This window comes from Pseudoliparis swirei, chromosome 4 (assembly GCF_029220125.1).
Source record: "Pseudoliparis swirei isolate HS2019 ecotype Mariana Trench chromosome 4, NWPU_hadal_v1, whole genome shotgun sequence".
In the NCBI taxonomy this organism is placed as follows: domain Eukaryota; kingdom Metazoa; phylum Chordata; class Actinopteri; order Perciformes; family Liparidae; genus Pseudoliparis; species Pseudoliparis swirei.
The window spans coordinates 30,029,525-30,052,038 of NC_079391.1; the positions used below are offsets into that span (position 1 = coordinate 30,029,525).

Sequence of the window (22,514 nt, forward strand, 5' to 3'; positions counted from 1 at the left end):
GCCAAAAAGGGGCATAAACCACATTTTGGTTAGTAAAGTCTCATGACTGCTTCTTGCACGCTCAAAATCTACTCCGCAAACAACAAGTACTCAAAACTGTTTCTATGGTAGCTACCGCTGCAGAGGGTGACTCCAGGACCACGTTTGGCCACGATGACCCGCACACACAAAAGACTCACCAGGTGAAAACACGACCAACCAGGCAGCCACATGGCTGGTAATAAGTCCGACTGCCACCAGCTCTGAGCAGAAGCCTCTCTGCTGGTCCTGGATTTGATTGTATTCATTTTCTTGGCTGAGGCCCTCTTTGATGGTCGGTTTCCAGGGTCCTCCCTCTGGCTGCCGGCCGGCTAACATCGCTAACGGCAGTGCCAAGAGTGAGCAGCACCAGAGGAGCTATTGTAGCATGTTGCAGGTGGTCTCCCCCTTCTCTCTCTCTCTCTATCGCTCTCTCTCTCTCTCTCGACTCCACGTTCCAATTTCCTCTTCTATCTGGTTCCTCTTGTCGAGGTCATTAGATGGTGAAATGAGGCCTTTTCATCACACTGCCAGCACATCGGAGCAAACGGATAAACTGTTTTCTTAAATAAATCTATGTTTGTGACGTGAGCAGCGTGAAGTCACCCAGGTGAATGCAGTGCAGAGAATGTTGTTTCGGTAATGACCCCGGGGCCTGGACGCAAAGACTTGAGGCTGATTCCTATACTTATGATGTGTTTGTGTGTGTTTGACGATCAGTCCTCGACTCCCATCGCTCCTCTCTCTTTTTCCCCTCCGCAGTCTATCCAGACCTTTGTAACCTCAGCCTGGCTGCAGTTGGAGACGCACAGAAGCACCGAGACCACATTGCATTCTGGGACGACGTGTATGGCTTCAACATGGCGTGCATGAAGCAGGCTGTGGTGCCTGAGGCTATGGTGGAGATGGTGAAAGAAGACACACTCATCTCTGAACCTGCAGTCATACAGGTAAACGCAAGTTCACAGGTGATGCACTTCAACATTCAACCTGCAACGTGGGGGATTTGGAGGTCTACTAATTAATACTGTTATTTGCAACCACAAATGTTTTACTGATATTCAGTCACCTAGAGTTCTAGAGTCTATTTAGCCTTCTGATGAACAGTTCTGCCGAGGTGTTTTTTTTGGTTTTTTAATATTGATTGAGTATTTGTTCCAAACTTGGGGGTCAGGACCCTTTTGAGGGGTCATAAGATGATTACTGGTGTTGGAAATAATACGACAAACTTGCTCTAAATCTCCAAATCAGAGTGTGTGTGCCCACAGCCAGGGAATGAGAACAGGAGTTAGCTGTGAAGATGGAGATAAGGCCCTGGAGATGTGTGTGTGTGTGTGTGTGTCTGTGTGTGTGTCTGTGTGTGTGTGTGTGTGTGTGTGTGTGTGTGTGTGTGTGTGTGTGTGTGTGTGTGTGTGTGTGTGTGTGTGTGTGTGTGTGATGTTGTAGCACTGGGTGATTGATCTGTCTAATCCTTGTTTAAGTTCCCCTTAAGGAAACTACATTACTCTCAGCCCCCTGTGGATAGACAGTTCTTACTGACGGGAGAGCGCACACATAACACACAGAGAAAAAACAAACACACACACACACACACACATACACACACACAGTCCAACATATAAGAGCACAGATACCCCTTCTGTATCTTTCCGTGTCAGGATGCTCTTCCTCGCGTCTCACACGCTACTCACGTGATTCTTCGCCTGTTGGCCCGCTTGCTAAGCAGCACGTCCTGCACCCATCTGTGGACGTGATGAACGAGGGGAGAACTTGATGTAATGGAATTTGAATCCTCTAATCGATAGTTTCTCCCCTCCAGTGACAAATAGACAGCCCCCGCTGCCCAAATTACATGGACTCTCATCTATTGCCTCCCGCTGATACGATCCAATACCATTCCATTAAGGCTGGCTGCTACTGCGTAAAATTGAGAGCCCTTCAATGGAATTATAAATTCCTCCAAAACAAATGAGTTTTCTTTTTCTTTTTCTCTCAATGCGAACGGATACAAATGTTCAATATGATGAATGTTTAACTTGCACCTATCTGCAGCAGCTTTAAACCTGCCTTGTATAACAAGTTTAATGTTCTCAGTCATCATTTTAACAAATTAGAAACCAGCATGTATTTTCTGCCCCCGACTGTAGGTTTTAATCGGGTGTTCTGTTGCCTGTACTTGGCAACCATCTTTCGTTTCCTTTTTTTTTTCCAGAGTCTGATGGAAAAAAAAGTGCAATTCCATTTCTTAAATTGTCACATAAAAAAGTGTAAAGTACCCACAGCATTTTAAATATCTAAAAGTGTTTAGGCTTGGCTGGAAAGGTCGATGGGTTGCATCGATTACCTGCAATCCTTTGCAATATTTGTTTTTAATCCCAAAAAACAAACACGGAACTATTGACGGTAGGAATATGTAGAAGACTATTACGTGCAAGACCTCCATCCTTTTTTTCCGTCACGCTTTACAGTTTAGTTGCAGCTGGGAACCAACTTTTCGGGTTGTGAAACAAATAGTTTATCCGAGTAGTTCAGAAATGTGGTGCACGAACCGGAGCAGAACCCGTCCCATGTCGATGGACGCGGAGTTAAAACATTCTTCTTCTTCTCGTTCTTCTTCTTCTCGTTCTTCTTCTTCTTCATAGTTTGTTTGATCACCGTTCATATTGTCACCCCTATTTATCTTTTTTTAGTTGTGCATCATATGCTGTGTTTATTTCTGTCTTTCCTCCAGACGTTCGACTGTAACAAAGTGTGTCTGTCTGAGCTGGAGTTTGCGTCAGATTTCAGCCTGAAGATGACAAACACCACAGAATGCACAGTAAGTACACGCATGCAGTCACTGCCGACTGCGCCGCCCACGGTGCCATTTGTCATATTGTAAAGTTGATAAAGAGTTTGCTAAATCTATGTTTAAATGATAATATTTGAACTATATTTATCTGATAGAATGAAACGAAAAGGACTTAATTGTGTGAACTATTTCATAAGCATGTCATACTCAATATTCATTTCCATAAGAAACACTCAGGAGATCTTGTATGTCTTCACTTAGGCAACTTTGAACCCGATTTTAAATGCAGTCCAAGTGTCAAACATTAAAATCCGACTCACTGGACTTCACACAAAAAATGACCTGAAACCAACATTTGCCCGCCCGCTATCATTCATCAGAGAGGCGGTGTGAAAGGAACACGGCAGGACAACCAGCAGAGACATCAGTCAGCTCACGGTGATGGATCGTGGGCCTGTATTTAAGAGGATGTCTGTCAGTGTGATATTTAATAGAGTTTCAGATTGAATCAGAGCAGAGAGGCTTAATGTGACTTTGAATTACATGTCATACAACATGGTGGATGTTCACAGCCTGTTTGCCCCGTCATTCTCTGGAAAACACACTCGCTCACACGATTCGCAGGCCGCCTCTCACGCTTGAGCCCGAAACCGGTCGCGGTGCGTCTTTAAAAAAAACCCACATGTTTGTCTTGGCTGTAGATTCCCATCGGGGCGGTAAAGAGGGCCGTCCTTTAATCGCAAGGGTGGCAGTTTGATTCCCGGCTCCCACTGCATGTCAAAGTGCCCTTGAGTGGGACGGTGAACCCTGAAGCTTTACTGCCCACCGCTCTTAGAGGTCAAATCCTATGTATGTACCTTTAAGTATGAGGCGAATGTATTTAATTTGTTTGATCCATATCCAGTACAGGAGTAACGGCAATGTACCGGGGGCAGCAAAAATAAGAAATCAATATCAGTCTAAGTGTACGCTATATTTTAGGATATTTCCCCTGATTTAACATGCCCTCAGACTGAACCGGTTCTATCCAGTGTCTCTTAAAAGCCACCAGCCTCCTTTGAAGAAAACCCGTCATTGTTCCTCGCAGGATACTGTGAGTTGTTGGTCTACAGCTGCCTCGATTGGTGAGTTTGTTTGTGTTGTTGTGTGACGTCGGTGAATCTGAACAAACCCTTTGAAACACCAGAGACGCACGATCGCACAAACCAACCAACCGAGTGAGGCAGCTGTTGACCAGGAGGTAAAAGTATTGAGTACGGAGTCTCGTGACCTTGAAGAGACGTCACTTTTTCTTCTTTTTTCATCGAGATTATTAATTTAAAAAACGAGTCATGAGGAAATTAGTGAACCGCTGAAAATATCTGCTTCAGCCAACGTAGCACGACAAGTTTGCATGTAGGTTAATTTAAATTGTATATGGGTACTGCTCCGAGTTCAAATCATGCAACACAGATGTGCGAAATGATTCTAGTCCTTTTGATGTCAGCATTTTCGCAAAACTCCTCTTTGAGGTAAACCTCACGTAATTGAAAGTAATCCAGTTACCTTAAAAACTGTGACACTTGGATTAGGTTCGTCCTGGCTATATTTTCTTAACGGCTAATTAGTAATTGTCTCGGCATCGAACAAATATAATCTTGACGACTGTGAATATGATGAATTAATCGTATGATCTGATAATACACAACGTATCCGTATTGAGTGCTTTTGATGTTTTAATTAATAACGCGTGTGCACAAATTAACAGAACAAAGTGTGGAAAGTTTTTAACATATGTTTAACCCTCCTGTTACCGCAGTGTCAATTTGACCCCATTCAATGTTTAATGTCGGTGTTCTTTCGGGTCAAATTGACCCCAGGCTGTTTTTCACTGTGTCAAACATATAAGAAATATCAACTTTTTTATATATTTAACCCTTGTGTTGCCTTCGGGTCATTTTGACCCGATTCAATATTTAACCCTCCTGTCGCCTTCGGGTCAATTTGACCCGATTCAATGTTTAATGTCGGTGTTCTTTCGGAAGTCAACAAACAAACATAAAGTACCTCATACTTAAACTTGGAAAACAATATTAATTCTAATAATTTTCTGGAGATTTTAATAGCTGGGGTCATATTGACCTCAAGGGTAAAATATGTTAGTAAATATAAAGGTAACAGGAGGGTGAAACATTGAATCGGGTCAAATTTACCCGAAGGCAACACAAGGGTTAAAGGGCTATTTAGGTCAACAAACAAACATAAAGTACCTCACACTTAAACTTGGAAAACAATATTAATTCTAATAATTTTCTGGAGGTTTTAATTGCTGGGGTCAAATTGACCCCATGGGTAAAATATGTCAGTAAATGTAAAGGTAACAGGAGGGTTAAACATTGAATGGGGTCAAATTGACCCTAAGATAACAGGAGGGTTAAGGGGCATTAAAAATACCCCCAACATATTCACGCGTCTCTGTCCGAAATCAAAACTCTATTAAACCAGTGGACACTTTCTTTTTATACCCCTCAAAAATCAGAAGTCCCGTGTGAGACACGCTCAACCTTTTCGGTTTCAGTTTGACCGACGACCGCAACGCTAAATTGAAACGCGTGTCCTCGGTGAGGGTCAGCTACAGGCACCAAAGCATGGATGATGGTTTATGAGTCTATTTGGTGTGGATGCTAGCCCCCCCCCCCTCCTTCCTTCCCCAGGCCATCCCAACCCACTTCCCCTGAACGTCTCCCAGCGCCTGAGCCACATTTCTCTCTGCAGTGCCAGCCGACCGCGGCGCAGTCTCACTACCGCCTCTCTCCGCGAGAAGTGATCCGTCTGTAGAAGAAGCCCATTGTGTGGAAGCAGCTTTTTGTTGTGCTGCAGTGTTCCCACCACCGTCTGGCGTATCGGTTTAATGGATAATCAATAGGTGGTTATCATCTGGCCCGCTTGCTCACAGGGTAAGGCCGGTGGATTTAATGGGATCTGTGAACATACTCTCATTTTTCCTGTCACTTTTGTGCTCTGTAATTGAACACATCCAGTTTCTATATCTAGGGTATGAGTCCAGTCGTGTTAGGGGTCCTGCAGCAAAACAGATGGGATCCTACGGCGGTGGGATTTTATAGTTTTAGTTTTTGTAATCGTTTTTTGGGGCACACCGCCACTCTTTCCCCGTCTTCTTCACATTTCCACCAATCATCCTCAGTTACACAGCAGCATAGACACACTGTATGCTGCTGCGTAACATGAGTTATTATTCAGTCGCGCTATCGGACTCGTTTTATCCAAGTGTCTCTCGCTTTTTAGAATGCCCGTATTCCTCGAGGGCATCACTCGTACACGTTGCAGATGCCCGCCTCCTGCCTGTCCAGCCCGCTCCTCCTCCCAGGGTTTACAGATGGGTTATTGACCTGCGGGAGTTAGTGCGGGGCTGCCGTAAAGATACTGATCTGTCGTCAGTATCGGCTGCAGCCCCTCAGTAGCTGGTAAGGTTAGGATGTGTGAAGGGTAAACCGCTCCTGGACCAGTGCTCCGGTGGATCGGTGAGGGAGAGCTGCTGCGCCTCCCGTCCTGTGATGGAGCGCCTGCTTTTGTTCTCCTGTCGACAGTCCATTCATCAGCCCGGCCTGCCTAACCTTGCATTAAATGAACAGCACAACCCTGTGCGACTGCGCCGTTCACACACACACACACACACACACACACACTCACAGCAAATTATCTTTCTATTTATTTTCTTCTTCTTTCTAAAAAGTAGAAAAATCCCTCCTTTCTTTGCCTCCCTTTGCCTCACATGCTCTTGTACGCTCTCATGTCTGCTTTTGCAATCCGTGATGCCTGGTACAGGATATATATATGTATATATATATATTTATTCATACATGTATACATATATACTTACATAAGTATACATACATATGTGTATAATATATATATATGTGTATATATCCACATATGTGTGTATGTATATATATATATATTATATAAACACAAACACACATATATAGATACACATATGTATATATATGTATGTATGCACTAAAACTTTCGTTAAAACTTGGATCCGAAATTCTCTCAGGGCATCAATACCCATAATCCTATTTTTTGCTTCTTTTTTTCTCTCCCCATGCTCCATAATCCATTCACCTGAACCGTGGAACCGTCCCGGCGTTGAGGGTGAACATTGTTCATGCTGAAGGTGTTACAGGAGAGAATAAGTTTCTGCCTGTAATAAATGTTAACGCTGCGGTCTCATCGCTGCTGCTGTAGTTATGTAGCACTTCACGGGAATACGTCCCTGCAATCCATCTCTAACCTGCTTTCCATCTCATTTAAATTGTGTCTCGGGGAGGGGGCGGGGGGTCGATGGCCTTCTGGAGTGTCTGGGCAGGCACATCGTCAACTTCAAGGACAATTTTCAGCACATTAAGAAGAGAATGTTAATGGGAGGAATCCACTCTTTAACTCTCAACAGTACGTACATTCAGAGTTAGCTGATCATCTGACAGCCAATAAGAATTGGATTGGGAGGCTATTTCCAGTCGACTCTCTACAAATGTTCTACATCCTGATTTATGTCAACGTCCTAGAAGCCGGAGGGGGAAATGCGCTGATTTTGGGCTTCAGTCGGTTTACACTTTGAGTAAAAGTGAGCACTAGTTCCTGAAATGTATTGAATGGTGGTGCGGATTTGTTTGAAATTAGTTTTCCCTCAGTAACATTAACAAGGTGCTAGAGGTGCTACCAAGCTGTCTGCAGTTAAATTGCATTGTGGGTAATGTCGATGCCAGGTTTTTGGTTCTGCGGCATTCATACATTTTTATTTGTTTTTAAAAGCCGTCCTATGGAGATTCTTTCACCTCCTTGTTTTCTGTTATCCAGCTTGTGGTTGGTGACGTGGTAACTTAACTGTCCACTAATCCAGCGACCCGCAGGAACGCACCACCACAGTACTGCTAGCAGGAGTTTCCAAATATGATGTTGACATTCTTTTTAGGAGCCAAGTGGCCACTAGTTGAACTGCAGCCTAAGATCGTCAATCGATCGATCAAGTTTTATTTACATAGCACCTTTCGAGCAAATCAAATGCAGTCACAGGTCCATCACAGAAGAAGCACAGGACTAAACGCGTGTCTAAACACGCATCTCGGCAAGAACGGCAACATCTCAACTAAAGAAAAACATATTTCATTATCACCCTATCCTCCAACGTGAGGAAATGTCTCTAGAACAGAAAACAAGTTAATATGACCACTCGTCATAAAGTGGGGGAACGAAACGCCCACTTCCTCCTCCACTGTGTCCGTTGCTTTTGTTCCCGGGAAAAATGTGAGCAAAGCTCAGCTGACCACAGTCGGCGTGAATCCGGACCGACACGGTTCAGTTGTTTTCGTGTGTTCAAGAGTAAGGAACGCCGACTGGAGGTGCGCTGCGTCCGTGTCCGATCCGTGCTCCACCTCCCTGGAGTGGCAGCAGTCGGGTGGAGAGGCTGAGAGGAGATGTTGGAGGGGGGGGGGATTCACACCAAACCCGCCCGTGAGGTGGTCGTGCTGGAAGCCTCCACGCCTGGATAAACCCCATCAAAAGCGCATTAGCCCTCCCTTTCCCCCCCTCCCTCCCTTTCCCTCCCCTTAACCCCCTTCCCCCACGCCCCCTACGTCGTATAATAGTATCTGGCCGGGCCACGCAGCTCGCTGACACACAGCCGGGCGAAACGGGAGCGATGATGAATTGCTCCCCTGTTGGTGTTATCCATGATGATAATTATTAATCCCCCCCCCTCCCCCTCTTCCCATCCCCGCTCTTCCCAGAGAATGGGGGCCGGAGAGCTCCAGTGTTGCGGAGCCTCCTTCCTCCGTGGGCCGTCAGGAAGCCCACTGCCATCACTTATCACAGACAGCCGGGGCCCAAGGCTAAGCGCTGATGAAAATGAAAAGCGCTCATTCTGAGTGTGTGTGTGTGTGTGTGTGTGTGTGTGTGTGTGTCTTAAGTTTACCTTCTCTTTTCCTTCTTGCACTCTCTGTTTGTCTCTCTCGCCTCTTTACACCTCCCTCCCTTATGCTCTGTCAGGGGATTGCAAAGAGTTCTCAGATACAACTCAACGGAATTGTTAAAATGATCATAAATTAAATGGAACATACATTTTGAACATACACTACCGTTCAAAAGTTTGGGGTCATCCAGACAATTTCGTGTCTTCCATGAAAACTCACTTTTATTTATCAAATGAATTGAAAATTGAAAAGAAAATATAGTCAAGACATTGACAAGGTTAGAAATAATGATTAATAACTTCAAGCTCAAAGGAAGGCCAGTTGTATAGCTTATATCACCAGCATAACTGTTTTCAGCTGTGCTAACATAATTGCACAAGGGTTTTCTAATCAGATATTAGTCTTCTAAGGCGATTAGCAAACACAATGTACCATTAGAACACTGGAGTGATAGTTGATGGAAATGGGCCTCTATACACCTATCGAGATATTTCATTAGAAACCAGACACTTCCACCTTGAATAGTCATTTACCACATTAACAATGTAGAGAGTGTATTTATGATTAATTTAATGTTATTTCCCTTGAAAAAAACTGCTTTTCTTTGAAAAATTACATTTCTAAATGACCCCAAACTTATGAACGGTAGCGTAAGTCTGTGAGGAGTCGGACTGTGTTTTAAATGTAAATTATTCTGATAACTCTCGCGCAGGACGATAACCGGAAACATGTGTTTGGGTTTAAAATCAAATGACGTTGTGTAATGTGAAAGTGCTGTTGTCTAGACCCCCCCACCCCCCCTCAAATTGCTCTGAAAGATCCACATTCCCATAAAAACACCCACAGGAAGAACAAAGGGAGATTCCTCGTCATTCGCCTCTCTTCTTAGCAATTAACCAAAAGTCAGAAACAACATAGGGCATGACATAGTGTTTTTAAAAAGGTGTTTTTTAAATCGTACCAAGTGAAGACGGCTGCAGCTTGAAGCCCCTTCTGCTGTTTTTAGATTGCATCTGGAGTGGAAGTTTTAATCTTGATATGCCCGTTTTACTGTCTGTCTTGAAGCTATCACTGAGTTCCATCAAAGGGCCCCGAGAAGTTTGAAAAACTCTTTTTCCTTCAGGCCCGTTTAAATCGGAGAGCATTAAAAGCCGGTGATCAGCTATCGGCTCGGTCCAGTCCGTCATCAAGGTCTTTATTGCTTATTGCTGACACTTCCACATCTTTCGTGTTTTATACATCAGGCAGTTGCATTACTTCTTCTCCCGTCTTTTTCTTTTTCTTTTTTTGTTGTTCTTTGCAAGTTTCACTCGGTGGCCTAAATTTTAAATTGCCCGTCTCGCTGCAGTGTGAACGTTGCACAGACGCCGAAGTGACAATCAATCTCGCTTACGAGGCGTCGTCACCGGCGAGGCGCGTCGAGGATGATCTCTGCCTCCCCGGCTCGGAAGGGGTGACTCCAGCTCTGCCTGCCGAGTAATTACGGCTAATTTCCTAATTACCTCGGTACGAGCGTCTCCGTTCATTAAAAGCCATAATTGCGTCGGGGTTGACATGCTCTTTTATCCACTTCTTTTCGTGGCGGTTTAGTTGTGAGCTAGCGTTCCGCCCCTGCCTGTCTGAGTCGATAAAGGTTGATTGAAGCCTCTGTGTGTCGGCGGAGTGTGTTGGACACGGCTTTACGACGCCATCCGGATAATCTGAGTCTGCATGTGTGTGTGTGTGTGTGTGTCTGCATGTGTGTAGAAGATGCATTATGAGAAAAATCATCGCTCTTGGACAGTTTTTTGTACTTTACAGAAATGATTTTAATACTATTTGGGAGGCTTTTACAGAAGCTGTGAAAAGAAAAAGAAAAAACACCTATGTAAATTTTTCTCCAAGCTTTCACATTATATCAGACTCTTTCCCTTTTCCTGTTCCTTCCCTCCTTTCCGACGTCCTGTCTGTTTGTTTTCCTGTCTCTACCGCTCTTCTTTCCTCTCTTCTGTCCCTCTGTTTTCCTATCCGTGTCTCTCTCTGTGCCCCCCCCCCCCCTCCCTCTTCCATTGATTCGGCTCTTCTTTGTCTCAGGGAGCTGGCCTCCAAGTTGTCAGCTGCGTCAGGATTAAAAGCTATTAGTTCTGCATCATTGCCACTACAAGTGCGCTCCTGAGATTGATAGACTGCCTCTCTCTTCCTCCGGTGGGGGTGAGGGGGGTGTGTGGGAGGAAAACAAACCTGGGGGGTGGGTTTTTTACCTCCACATATCTGACAGCGGTCACCTACAGGCACTCTGGACCCGGGACTCTCCCTTCACTTTGTGTGAATTTTTTTTCTTCGTTGTGTTTATAGCTCTGTAAATCCACATCAGCACAGAGTGTGTTTTTAAAAACGGACTACGTTTCCATGGGGGCCTTTTGTGAAATGGGAACCCCGATATCGGGGGGGAAAACAACTGGCTAGTTGTTTCTTCTTTTGGTTTGCCAAACTACCATCTCCATAACAATGGTGTCCCTGGGAGCACATATTTGTAGCGGTCTAATTTCCTTTTTCCCCTTAGTGGGCATTATTCAGATGAACACACACCTTCCGGTTCATTTGTTGTGTACCCTTTCCTCCTCTGCGCTGAGTGTTTTCACTTTGCTGTCACCGAAATAGCCCCCGTTGCTAATTTTAATGTAAAAAGCTGGAATTCTCTTCTTTTCTTTTTTTTTTATCGTCAGCAAAATTGCCTCGGTGTCGTTGGAGGCGGCGACACCATTTATTTTTTCCTTTGTCCGATGACAAGTCTCCCCGATGAGGTTGAGCGGGAGCACATGGGAGCTGTTGTTGACTCGGCCTCAAGGAGAAGCCCACTTGGTTGGTTGTAACAGGGAAGCCCAGACAGTTGCCAGACCACACACACACACACACACACACACAATGACATGGTACGCATGGCAAGCAAACTCATCTCAGTCATTGTCCTCCTCGAAGCTAGGTAAGTACTGTAAAGATAGCTGTTAATATTTGAATATGTGTTCCCAGTGTGGTTTTACTGCCTCGTCCCTCAACTCATTCATTGTTTTTGCTCATTGAAAGCCCTGAGACTTTGTTTCCGACTCCCGCCTCTCTCGGGGCTGCAGCGTCGTCAAAACAAATCCAGGGGTTTATGGCTCTGTCACATTCTAACACGCCCCTCGTATTTCATTGCAGGCACTTGTCGGCTACTTTGACATTTTCTTTGACAAAGGCTGCGGCAACAAGGTAAGCGGGCGGCGGCGGCGGCCGAGTCATTTAACGGAAACTCAATTATGTTCACGCTTTGGCTTGTTCCCCCGCCCCCGAGGCGCCCGCTGGCAATCGACGGGCGTCCTAGCCGACTGCTGATATAAGCACTTACCCAGCCGAGCCGGCCAGTTGGAACGGCCGACTGCCGAGCTCTGTGAGCAGCGTAGAGATGCCTCCCGATTGCACTTCCTCTTGGACCTGAGACTCAAACTGCTCGCTGTGGACGGTCCGCTAAATGTCCAACTCCACCAGCAGCTGAGGCTGGAGCAACGTAACATGGTGTGAAGCACAGTGCAATTAGGCTTCCTTCGTAATGCCGACTCGGCTGTAAATGTTTCAGTTTCGGAGTGGTTTGACCCCCATAGAAAGAATGAAATAGAAGGTTCCAAGTCCTTGCGCAGCTTTATTTGAATCCAAACACTCGTACAGAACCTCGAGTAAGCTTTCGAGAATGTAACACTTGTGTTTTGAGACGTTTCAAGGTTAATTGATTTCAACTTTATTGCTTTTTTACCATGACTAGAGCGCAAGGACTCTCATAAAACCACGTGCGTGTGAATAGCATGGTTTCCCCATATCGGCTCATTACTTTTGTATTTGTTTTATGATTATAATTTCACGAAATATAATGTATGTTCAAAGTTGTTTAGTTGCTGTAAGGAGCACCAGTTTGTGATGTTTATGCTCTTTTTCTCTTTTTCTCTTCCCGTATGACCAGGTGATGTTCTCCACGAGTCCCCGGGTCACAAAGACGCACTGGAAGCAGACGGTCTTCCTCCTGGAGAAGCCTTTCAACGTCCAAGCAGGTGATGACACTCGCGTGCTTAAGTTCCGCCGGGTGTTTCCACGAGGTTCAGCGTCGCCCGGGTCTATTTTCTCTCGTGGTTTCATTTGCCTCCGTGGCGGCGTGTCGTGGCGAGCCGCGGACAGGTAATCCGTCTGCGGTGGAGATGTCGTCGGGGCCGGCTGACACCCGTTATCTGTCACCCGCGAAGACAGCGATGGATCAAAAACGAATCGCACTCGGCCATCAAGAGACGGCGTGTAAAGCTTCATCTGATAGCGCGGTTGCAGGCCGCTGAGTCATGACGCGCCACCACAGCGCCGCTTTGTAACTGGCCAGTGAAACATGAGTGGAATCGACGCGTCAGCAGATGTCATTATTTCTGCCGTGACGCGCAGCAGTGGGGATGTTCTTTGACGTAACACGACGGAGCACGTGTCAATTTTGTTGTTGCTCTGGAGTGAAAACGTCGTCAAATAAGTGAAAGTGGAAACTTTTTTTTTACTGTAGTAAACAAATAGTTGTTAGCTGTGGCTTTGCCAACATGACAAGTACGACCCGACAAATCCAATCAACAAAAAACCCAAACCTTTTTACGATAGTGACATACTATCGTGAAGCATCTAATAAAGTTCTCCAGTCGATGTCTAGCACACTGTTACTTTTAACCCTTGTGTCGCCTTAGGATTAATTTGACCCCATTCAATGTTTAATGTCGGTGTTCTTTCGGTAGTCAACAAACAAACATAAAGTGCCTCACACTTAAACTTGGAAAACAATATTAATTCTAATAATTTTCTGGAGGTTTTTATTGCTGGGGTCAAATTGAACCCAAAGGGTAAAATATGTTAGTAAATATAAAGGTAACAGGAGGGTGAAACATTGAATCGGGTCAAAATGACCCGAAGGCGACAGGAGGGTTAAATATTTAATCGGGCGACAGGAGGGTTAAAAGGAGGAATTGCTTTATTCCACTTACCAATATTAATACAATTTAATTTTATACACTGAGGTTTTGCTGCCACATCATCAAACCTATTTCACGCTCATAACGGGTGCCGTGGTCACCGTAAACGTCGGGTTGTTCGATGCTCATTGCGAACAAAAGCTAACGAACCTCCCTTTTTCTGGACGTCCGCGGTTGCGCAATATCACCCGCGAGAAGCATGAAACGGGTTTCACTCGTTCTTGAAGGACTTCTAACTCATGGAGGCTAACACATTACGACTATTTAACTGACGTCACAGAGTCTTCTCAACTTGTCTTACTGTTACACTTTGCTTTAAGCATTTACCGTTTAGGAAGTACAACAAACAGACGCAATAACTAGGAGGCGAAATAAAAAGTCACATCTGGATCTCGTCCTGACTTTTCACCTCGGAAACCTTTTCTCCTCATCAATGCATCACTTCCTGTGTGTGTCGGAGCCTTTGTGGCAGGACCAGTCTCAGTGGTTTTTAGATCAGAAAAGGTCAAAGGTCATAAACTAGAAACCGGACAAAACACTGTTGTCATTGGTACTGATGTAATGACGCGGCAACCGTGTATAATGATCACTTTCTCTGTGTTACCAACATGCTTAGTCATGGTGTATATATATATATATATATATATATTATTTATATATATATACTGGCGACCTGTCCAGGGTGTACCCTGCCTTCGCCCTATGTCAGCTGGGATCGGCTCCAGCGACCCTAATGAGGATAAACAGTATGGATAATGGAATATATATATATATATAATATATATATATTCTATATATATATTATATATATATATATTATATATATATTGTATTATATATATATATATGTTGTGAGAGACTGTGTGCATTGCTGCTGTTCGCTCGTGGCCGTTATCATAATGGGAATCGCAGATGTGTCTGCAGATGTGGAGATGGATGATCCCGGGGAGCGGCTGTCCACTTGCTGACCAGATATTAGATGGAGTGCACGTTAACAAATGGCCAGCGGAGGCGCTCGATGTCCGGCGGCGCCCGATCCGCGCTCGGCCGCTGGCGATAAGAAACAGCCGACAGCCTTCTGACGGCGCTCCTCGCCGGCTCCTCGCTCCACCGGGTCAGATAAACGCGGTCGAGCGTGAGAGCCGACCGCGAGTGAACGCAGAAGAAGTAGAGACGCGGATTTTCATTTGGTTGTCGCTGGCGCAGCACGCCGCGCTCCCTTCCCCCCCGTTTCACTGGCGGTGGAGCGGAGGGACCGAATGAACGCTGATGCATGCGGGCCTCGAGGGGCCACTGGATGGCGTGATGGAAATGAAAGGGAATCGTATGCTGCGGCCTTCACGGTCCCAATGCACAGCAGAGGAACACGGCTGAAGCCCCGCCCACCTCCCTCGTGGGTGATGTTGGCCCAACGTGTTACACGGCGTCACCATGACACCAAGGGAAGAAGGGCGTTCATTCCCCCAGTACTTGTTCAGAGACCTCGATTCTATATTCTGTCCCTGACCCGGGGCTTTGCAGGTATTCTGGCCGCTCGTGATCCCCGACGGTTCCCTGAGATATTCGGGTCAGGTGGACTGGAAACACTAAACTGCCGCTCGGCCTTTGGTGGACTGTCTCGCCGCGCTCCACCGCCGACCCGATGATCGCTGCCATCGGCTTCGGTCCCCTGCATACGCCGTCTTACAGACTCGTGCAACACGCACACACAATTTAAAACGGATTTCTCCTCCGTCTCTTTGACCCGTGTGCCTCATCTTACAGTCAGCGGAGCGTCTGGGCTCTCGGGGGGGGGGGGCGGCATTAGCCGAGGGACACGACCAAGTCGAGGCTTAAACCGACGTCGAGTCTGGAGACAGTCCGCTCAGTGCGTGCTTCGTATGTGAGCCGAGCAAGAGGAGGACAAGTTCATAGGAAGAACGAGACGAAGGAGGAAGAGTACGAGGTGAGAGAGTGAGGGGCCGTAAACCAGATATTGGGTTTTTAACATCATTCCGGTTGCTAGACTCCTATGATGTACTTTACAACACACACACACACACACACACACACTGTTCCTACACACTCACATTCACAATACTTGAATGCTTCTATACTAAACTCCCCTCTGGCTGTAAGAGAACACTTCTAAAGTCACCTTGAAGATCACAAAACTCTTTCTCTCACACACACACACACGCACACAGTGACCTCTCATCCCGTGTTGACTGAGACACAAATTCAGCGTTGATGACCGGCTGCAGTGAGGGCCGGGGCATAAACATCCAGCGGTTCTTTTTTTTTAATGCCGACTGTGTCCGCGGTGATTCATCACGGGGCGTTTGTTCCCATCAGGACTCTCATTGGACAAAGGGGTGTTTTTTTCTTCTTTTTTTTTCTTGTTCCCGCCCACTTTCGTGGGTCGCCGCCTCCGACCCGAGCGGTGCCGGAGCTGTTCTAGATCTCCTCGTCTCCCCGCCCTCACCGGTCCAGGCTCGCTCCCATCGGCCGAGCCAACCTTCAGAACCTTCAGCTGTAAATCAGCACACCGGCGCCCGGGACACGGCGCCCCAAATCGGCTCTGCTTCCTCAGCCCTGCACCGAACACGAAAGGCCTGAGACGTGTGAAAAGTGTAAAAAAAAAAAAGAGGGAGGGATGTCAAAGAAATGTGGCCGACACTGTCGCTGCAGTGCCGGCGCTGCAGTGTCTCACCCGAATGCTTTTGATACCAGAGAGGGTCCCAGAGAGCGTCTTGAAGGAACTGCGTCTGATGTTAACACGCCTCCATGCCGCCTCGTGACGGCAAAAACACATTAGAGAAACTGGGATGATTCCGTTGAATGAATCGGTCAGGATTGAAGTGCATCAGCCGGGGCCACACTTGAGCTGCGCATGCCGTCGGAGCGTGAGGTAAATGGTGAAAATGTAGCTGGCAACAGTTTAAATGAACCACTAATGCGAGCCGTGTATTCCTCGTGTAATTTCAGGGGGCAGAGTCCGCGTTGGGCTGTTTTTCTGCCGGCCCGGCTGTGCCTAATGACACTGGCATGTTGATGTACGACATCGCGGCCCGGCTCCGTTCCCCGGCTCATTTCCACACATGGTTAACTCTCTCTCTCTCTCTCTCTCTCTCTCCGGCATCCGAGTGGCCGGTTTACTGAAGCCTCCTCCGCGGGGAGTTTGGTCTGACTGATTACAGCCGAGCTGCCGCAGTCTGAGCAGACGACACGTTGCTGTGAGACAGTCGGACAGTTTTGCTCTGTGAAGCGACTGTGAGGGTAAACGTCTTTGGTCCCAAACCTCTTTTCTTTTTTCAAAGGTCAAGCAATTATTCCTTTAACCTTTTTATCAGCCTTATTTTTTCCAACTTCCAACCACCTCCTAGGCTCCGTTGCTGTAGCTAGTGCGAAGCCTCCTTGTGTCTTCTACATGAAATATTGTTAGTTTTTGTTGGGGCGTCCTTGACATCACCAGTGCACGTGACCTTTTCTCTTGCAGTCGGGTCGTGGAGGTCAGGCGGCGGCGTCTTTTACCGGCAACATTTCTGTCATTCGCGTCCGGTCGAGGCTCAGAACGTGTTTGGCTGGTTATACAAGAATTATACAGAAATCAATCAGGACTCAAGACACTTTATTTTCAGCGCTTGTGCACATATATTTGACTGTCTGGAGTATCTACACACTTTTAAATATGATAACCTAGTAAAAACAAAATTATGGGATCAGAAAACATAAGATTTAACAGGATTTGTCAGGCTTAACCCTTGTGTTGCCTTCGGGTCATTTTGACTCGATTCAATATTTAACCCTCCTGTCGCCTTCGGGTCAATTTGACCCGATTCAATGTTTAATCAATGTTCTTCGTTCTTTCTTTCAAACACAAAAGTAAATCACTCACCTCACAAAACAAACTTTAATATTAATTCTAATAATTTATTTTAATAGCTTTTAGCAGTCATATTCATATCAAGGGTAAGGAAAAGTAAATATAAAATATAAAAGGGAGGAAAGGGTTGAAACATTGAATATCATATTGACCGAAGGGCGTGTGAAACATTGAATCGGGTCAAATTGACCCGAAGGCAACACAAGGGTTAAAGAGACGGACGCTAAAATAAGGTGTTTCAAACACAGTGAATACTGGTTTATTGAGAGACAGAATTACTTTGTTTCTCTATTAAGGAACGTGAATGTGTTCTTGAAGAAACCCAAATGACAAGAATATAAGTGAGCATGATATGTCCCCCAGCATTCTCAAATCGTTTGTGTTGTGCTTTTCCTCAGTGGAAGAGAAATAGATTTTTTTGGGGGGTTTCCGACCTGAAGAAGAAGAGCTCCTCGCCTCTTGATCATCTTTACACTCAACTGCGTGCTTCAGGATTCACTGTGATGTTTTCCTTATTCTCCTTTCTTTGAGGCACATCCCAGCCGGAGATATTTGGGTCCCTCTAAACTTCCAAAGTCCAGAATGAGGACTAAATCATGGAGCCTTGAAGCTGGTATTCTCGTCCTCTCTAATATTATCATCCATGCCCAAGATATTTTTTTTTACTAAAGTACAGAGAGAGTGTTTGTCGTACGGTGTGTGTGTGGATGGGTTTCTAGTTCCCTTTAAATGCTGTGCAGCGCTGTCATAATATTTGAGAAAGATTGACGGTCTTTTGTCAGTTTGTGGCACCTCCAAGGACGTTATGTTCAGCACCCAAGATCTGTTGTGTTTCACCTCCTTGCTCATTTGTTACACTCTGGTTTGGGCTGAGGCTACCCGCGGCGCGAGCGCCGCCAGCGGCAAAAGACTCGGGTGACAGCCACGTTGGCATGGTAACGAGCGATACGCGACAGCAGCGATGGCGAAACGCTTCGGCGGAGAAAGCGCCACAGTCAGCATTTCCTCTCCTCCCCTAAACTACAGCGATGGAGAGAGGGGGCTTGTTTGCCGTGTGGGTAAACATTCATTTACCTCCAGCAGTCAAACGTGAAGTTAATCAGAGTGATTACGCGTCACAATCATCAGCGTCCTCTTCCCGGCCTCCCCTTATGCTCGCGCGTCCTCCTGTAGATGCGCTTCCTCTCTCGCCGCCATCTGGAGGTTTCCGCGCATCTGCACCCTCCCCTCGCGCCCCATCTCGCTTATTAACATACATTAAACCACATTTTCTTCACGCTCTTCATCATTTCTAGAAGCGCCGGTGAGCGTGAGCCGGTGCTGCAGAGGCCCGGGCTCAGCAGCGCTGCACTGCCGCAGGGCGTCGCGAACAGATCATTTTTTTTTTTCATGAGCAGTTATTCATTTTCTCTTTTGTTATGAAACTGCTGAACAAGCTTGTTTGCCTTGTTTTTTTCGTTTTTTGTTTTGAAGAGTCTGATATAAAAGGGAAGACGTTACGCTCATGATATATACATACTGTATATACCGAGGAGGTTGGTTATCAGACGGAAATCAAATGAATAACAGTTTTATTTACTTGACCTTTCTCTGCATCACAAGACAAATGTAACTGTTTCCAAGGAGAGAAAAACAGCTATCAGTAAGTTTATTTGGGAGTCCATCCCACTATAAATATCAAGTAACATGTATATAGAAAACTATATATATTGCCACCTTAAATACTCATTCACACAGCATATGTCTTCATTCCCAGGTGAAAATAGTCCCCAATGTTTCACTCGTTTAACCCATTATTTATATATATGTATGGATATATATATATATGTATATATATATATGTATATACATATATATTTATATATATATACATATATATATATTTATATATATGTATATATATATATATATATATGTATATATATATATGTATGTATTATTTATATATATACACCTGTCAGTGAAGGACATCGCTCTGATTGGCTAAGAAAAGGAGCCAGTGACTTGAGACCAGAGGGCACATGAACAGCATCTTGTATATCCGCCACCTGCTGGTGTGGAGAGTCACTTCCTGTCGCGCGGGCGCTGAACTTTGGCGTGAGATTGAACTCTACGTGACCTTTGACCTTACAGGGAAAGCGGTGACGACCTCTAGCTGGAAGTTGAGTGAACAAGTAGACACAGAAGCTGAGATGACTGATGAGTTTCATGTTTCATCATCACACCTTCTCACACAGAGGAGGGCGGGCTCTCCCGTATCCACCGTGGAGGAAACTGTGCACTGATGTTGGTATTTATCCTTTCTTCAGGGGAGGAGCTCCAAGGAAAGATCAGCGTGTGTAAGAACAAGAAGGACCCCCGCGCACTGTGGGTCACCTTTGACCTCCCAGACGGGAAGCATACCTACAACCTGCAATAACGACCCCCGTCGCATGGGTGAAATAAAACATCCAGGAAACATACCCCGCTTTTTAATGGACCTGTCCTGTGTTCTCGAGACAGAAGGAAGTTCAACGCTTGATTTTGATGTTTGGAATGTTAGGATTATTTCTGTGCCTTGTAATAAAGAATTAAAAAAGAAATTTTAAACTCTGTTCTTCTGACTGTTTGAATGAAGCGTAATTGAACATGAATCAACCTGAAAACAATCAATTATAGATGTGTAAGTTACATGTACTCCTTGTTTCAAAGGCAGTCCCATTATAATGTCAAGCACTTTGTTGAAATGCAGTTAATTTAATCTAAAACGCCCAATACCACAAATCATTAATTTACCTCTGTGGGTTTTACAATCTGTACCGAACACAACCGCATCTTTTCTTGCTAATATATATATATATATATACACTACCGTTCAAAAGTTTGGGGTCATCCAGACAATTTCGTGTCTTCCATGAAAACTCACTTTTATTTATCAAATGAATTGAAAATTGAATAGAAAATATAGTCAAGACATTGACAAGGTTAGAAATAATGATTAATATTTGAAGCATTAATTTGGGGGGGGGGGGTGCTAGTGAGTTTTTCTAGTGAGTGTGCTCACCTGGGTGCGCGGAGCTTGCTGTTACGTGCGCCTGCTGCCAGTCTGACTCCGCTGTTATGGGTGAATGACGTCACGTGCGACCTGGAGGTGATAACCACTTGTGTGCCAAATCTTTATTTTTTATTTTTTTTATTAACATTCAGGGCTAATTTTAGCCTAGGGACGCCACTGGCGTGCTCCTCTCAGCTCAGCAGCTCGAACGTCAACAACAACGCTTCCCGTCAACCACCCTTAACTCCCGTTTTCCGACAGGTTAACCCCGCCTCCCCTCTACTCCGCCAATCACAGGCACGCCCCCTCGACAAGCATGCACGGTGCCACACTGTGATTGACAGCCACTTCACAGGGTCGCTACAGTATTATTATTTTTTATTAGACATGATATATTATAATTCATATATTATATGTCACCCAATGTTTATGTAGTATACTGTTATTAGATATTATTAGATATAGTATATATAATACATATATTATTACATATATATATATATTTTTATGTATATATGTTAGGGCTGTCAGCGTTAACGTGTTAATCTATGCGATTAATTTGGCCGCGATTAACGCAACTTTGTTTACTTCCGGTGTGCGTTGAAGTTGTTGCACTCCTCTGAGTGTCAAACCGCGGCAGTCCGCCTCCTTCCTCCCGTCTGCTCCTCGATATTCACAGAGAAGCAGAGGGCGACGTGTCGGTGACGCGGGGCGGAAGGTGCAGGTGACTTTTTTCTTTGCTCCGCCCGATGCGCGCGCAGACGCGCCGGCATGGAGCTCTGCGGCGCGCGGGACGGAGAGCCGAGAAGAGTGACCGACACGTCGAGACAGAATGACATGCTGCTGTAGAGACGATCAATAACAGACGTTTAGTTGAATAAAATAACAAAGACGTCTTGAAGAAAAGAACCTTACATTACTTCTGCTGTAATCTGGCGCTATAGAGAACATGTCAGGGGGGCGGGGCCTCACCCTGATAGAATAGTGGGGGAAACACTGGGATGTGTCATATGCAAAAGACTTTAAAAGGTGAATTTTGTTGTTGTTGTAATATCGAGAACATGAGCCCAGACTCCAGAGGGTTAACATTACATATTTGTCAGTTTACCAGGCCACTTGTTCTGCTGTTGTTGAATGTTAAAGATGACAGGACCAATGGGGTCTCAAATACACCTTTGTTTACTAATCTGATGTTTCACTGAAGAAACAATTTATCATCCACGATATTAAATACCTCGCTGGCACTTTATCGGTCGGAGCCTCTTTGAAAACACAGCTCTGTGTGAAGTTTTGTCTTTAAAAAAGAATACAATTAAACAAGTGTCTAAAATACATGCTGTCTGAAGTGATTACTCGTTCATTTAGAAGATTTAGTCTTTAGAAGAAAAACAAACTTTTAATCGCGATTAATGAATTTCAAAATGTGCGATTAATTAGGTTTTTTATTATTATCGATTGACAGCCCTAATATATATATATGCCACATAATGTGCCCTAGATGTCTAAAAGTCCTTTTAATTCCACGGTGAGCCCAATTTTCTCATTAAATTAAAGAAAATACAAAAAACACCTTTACCTCGTGGTTCAGATCACGTTCATCATGCACCTCGACGCTCATCTGATCAAAATGTCCCAACAACAGAAAAATAAAAATATTATTAAAGGAACTGGCTGGCAGCTCTCCAGTTATAGTGATTGTGTGCAGTATTCCTCTTAATGTCCCTCCATATCGTCCTACTTTGAGCTGCGTGAGACGTCGTCCGTCTTCCATGAGTTTACTGGGATCATGCGAGATAACTTTTAAGTTTTAAAAGGGCCGACTGAAGCCTCT

The 22,514-nt window shown here is 45.1% G+C and overlaps 1 protein-coding gene across 1 annotated transcript in view; it reads left to right on the forward strand.

Moving 5' to 3' along the window:
* prmt3 (protein arginine methyltransferase 3) overlaps window positions 1–20,242 on the forward strand; it is a 49,636-nt gene extending 29,394 nt beyond the window's left edge. The window contains exons 12-16 of the mRNA XM_056412625.1: window positions 781–968; window positions 2,750–2,836; window positions 11,959–12,009; window positions 12,752–12,839; window positions 19,959–20,242. Coding sequence (XP_056268600.1) covers window positions 781–968; window positions 2,750–2,836; window positions 11,959–12,009; window positions 12,752–12,839; window positions 19,959–20,068 — 524 coding nt within the window. The 3' untranslated portion in view covers window positions 20,069–20,242. The remainder of the gene's footprint in view (window positions 1–780; window positions 969–2,749; window positions 2,837–11,958; window positions 12,010–12,751; window positions 12,840–19,958) is intronic.
* Window positions 20,243–22,514: the final 2,272 nt, after the last annotated feature.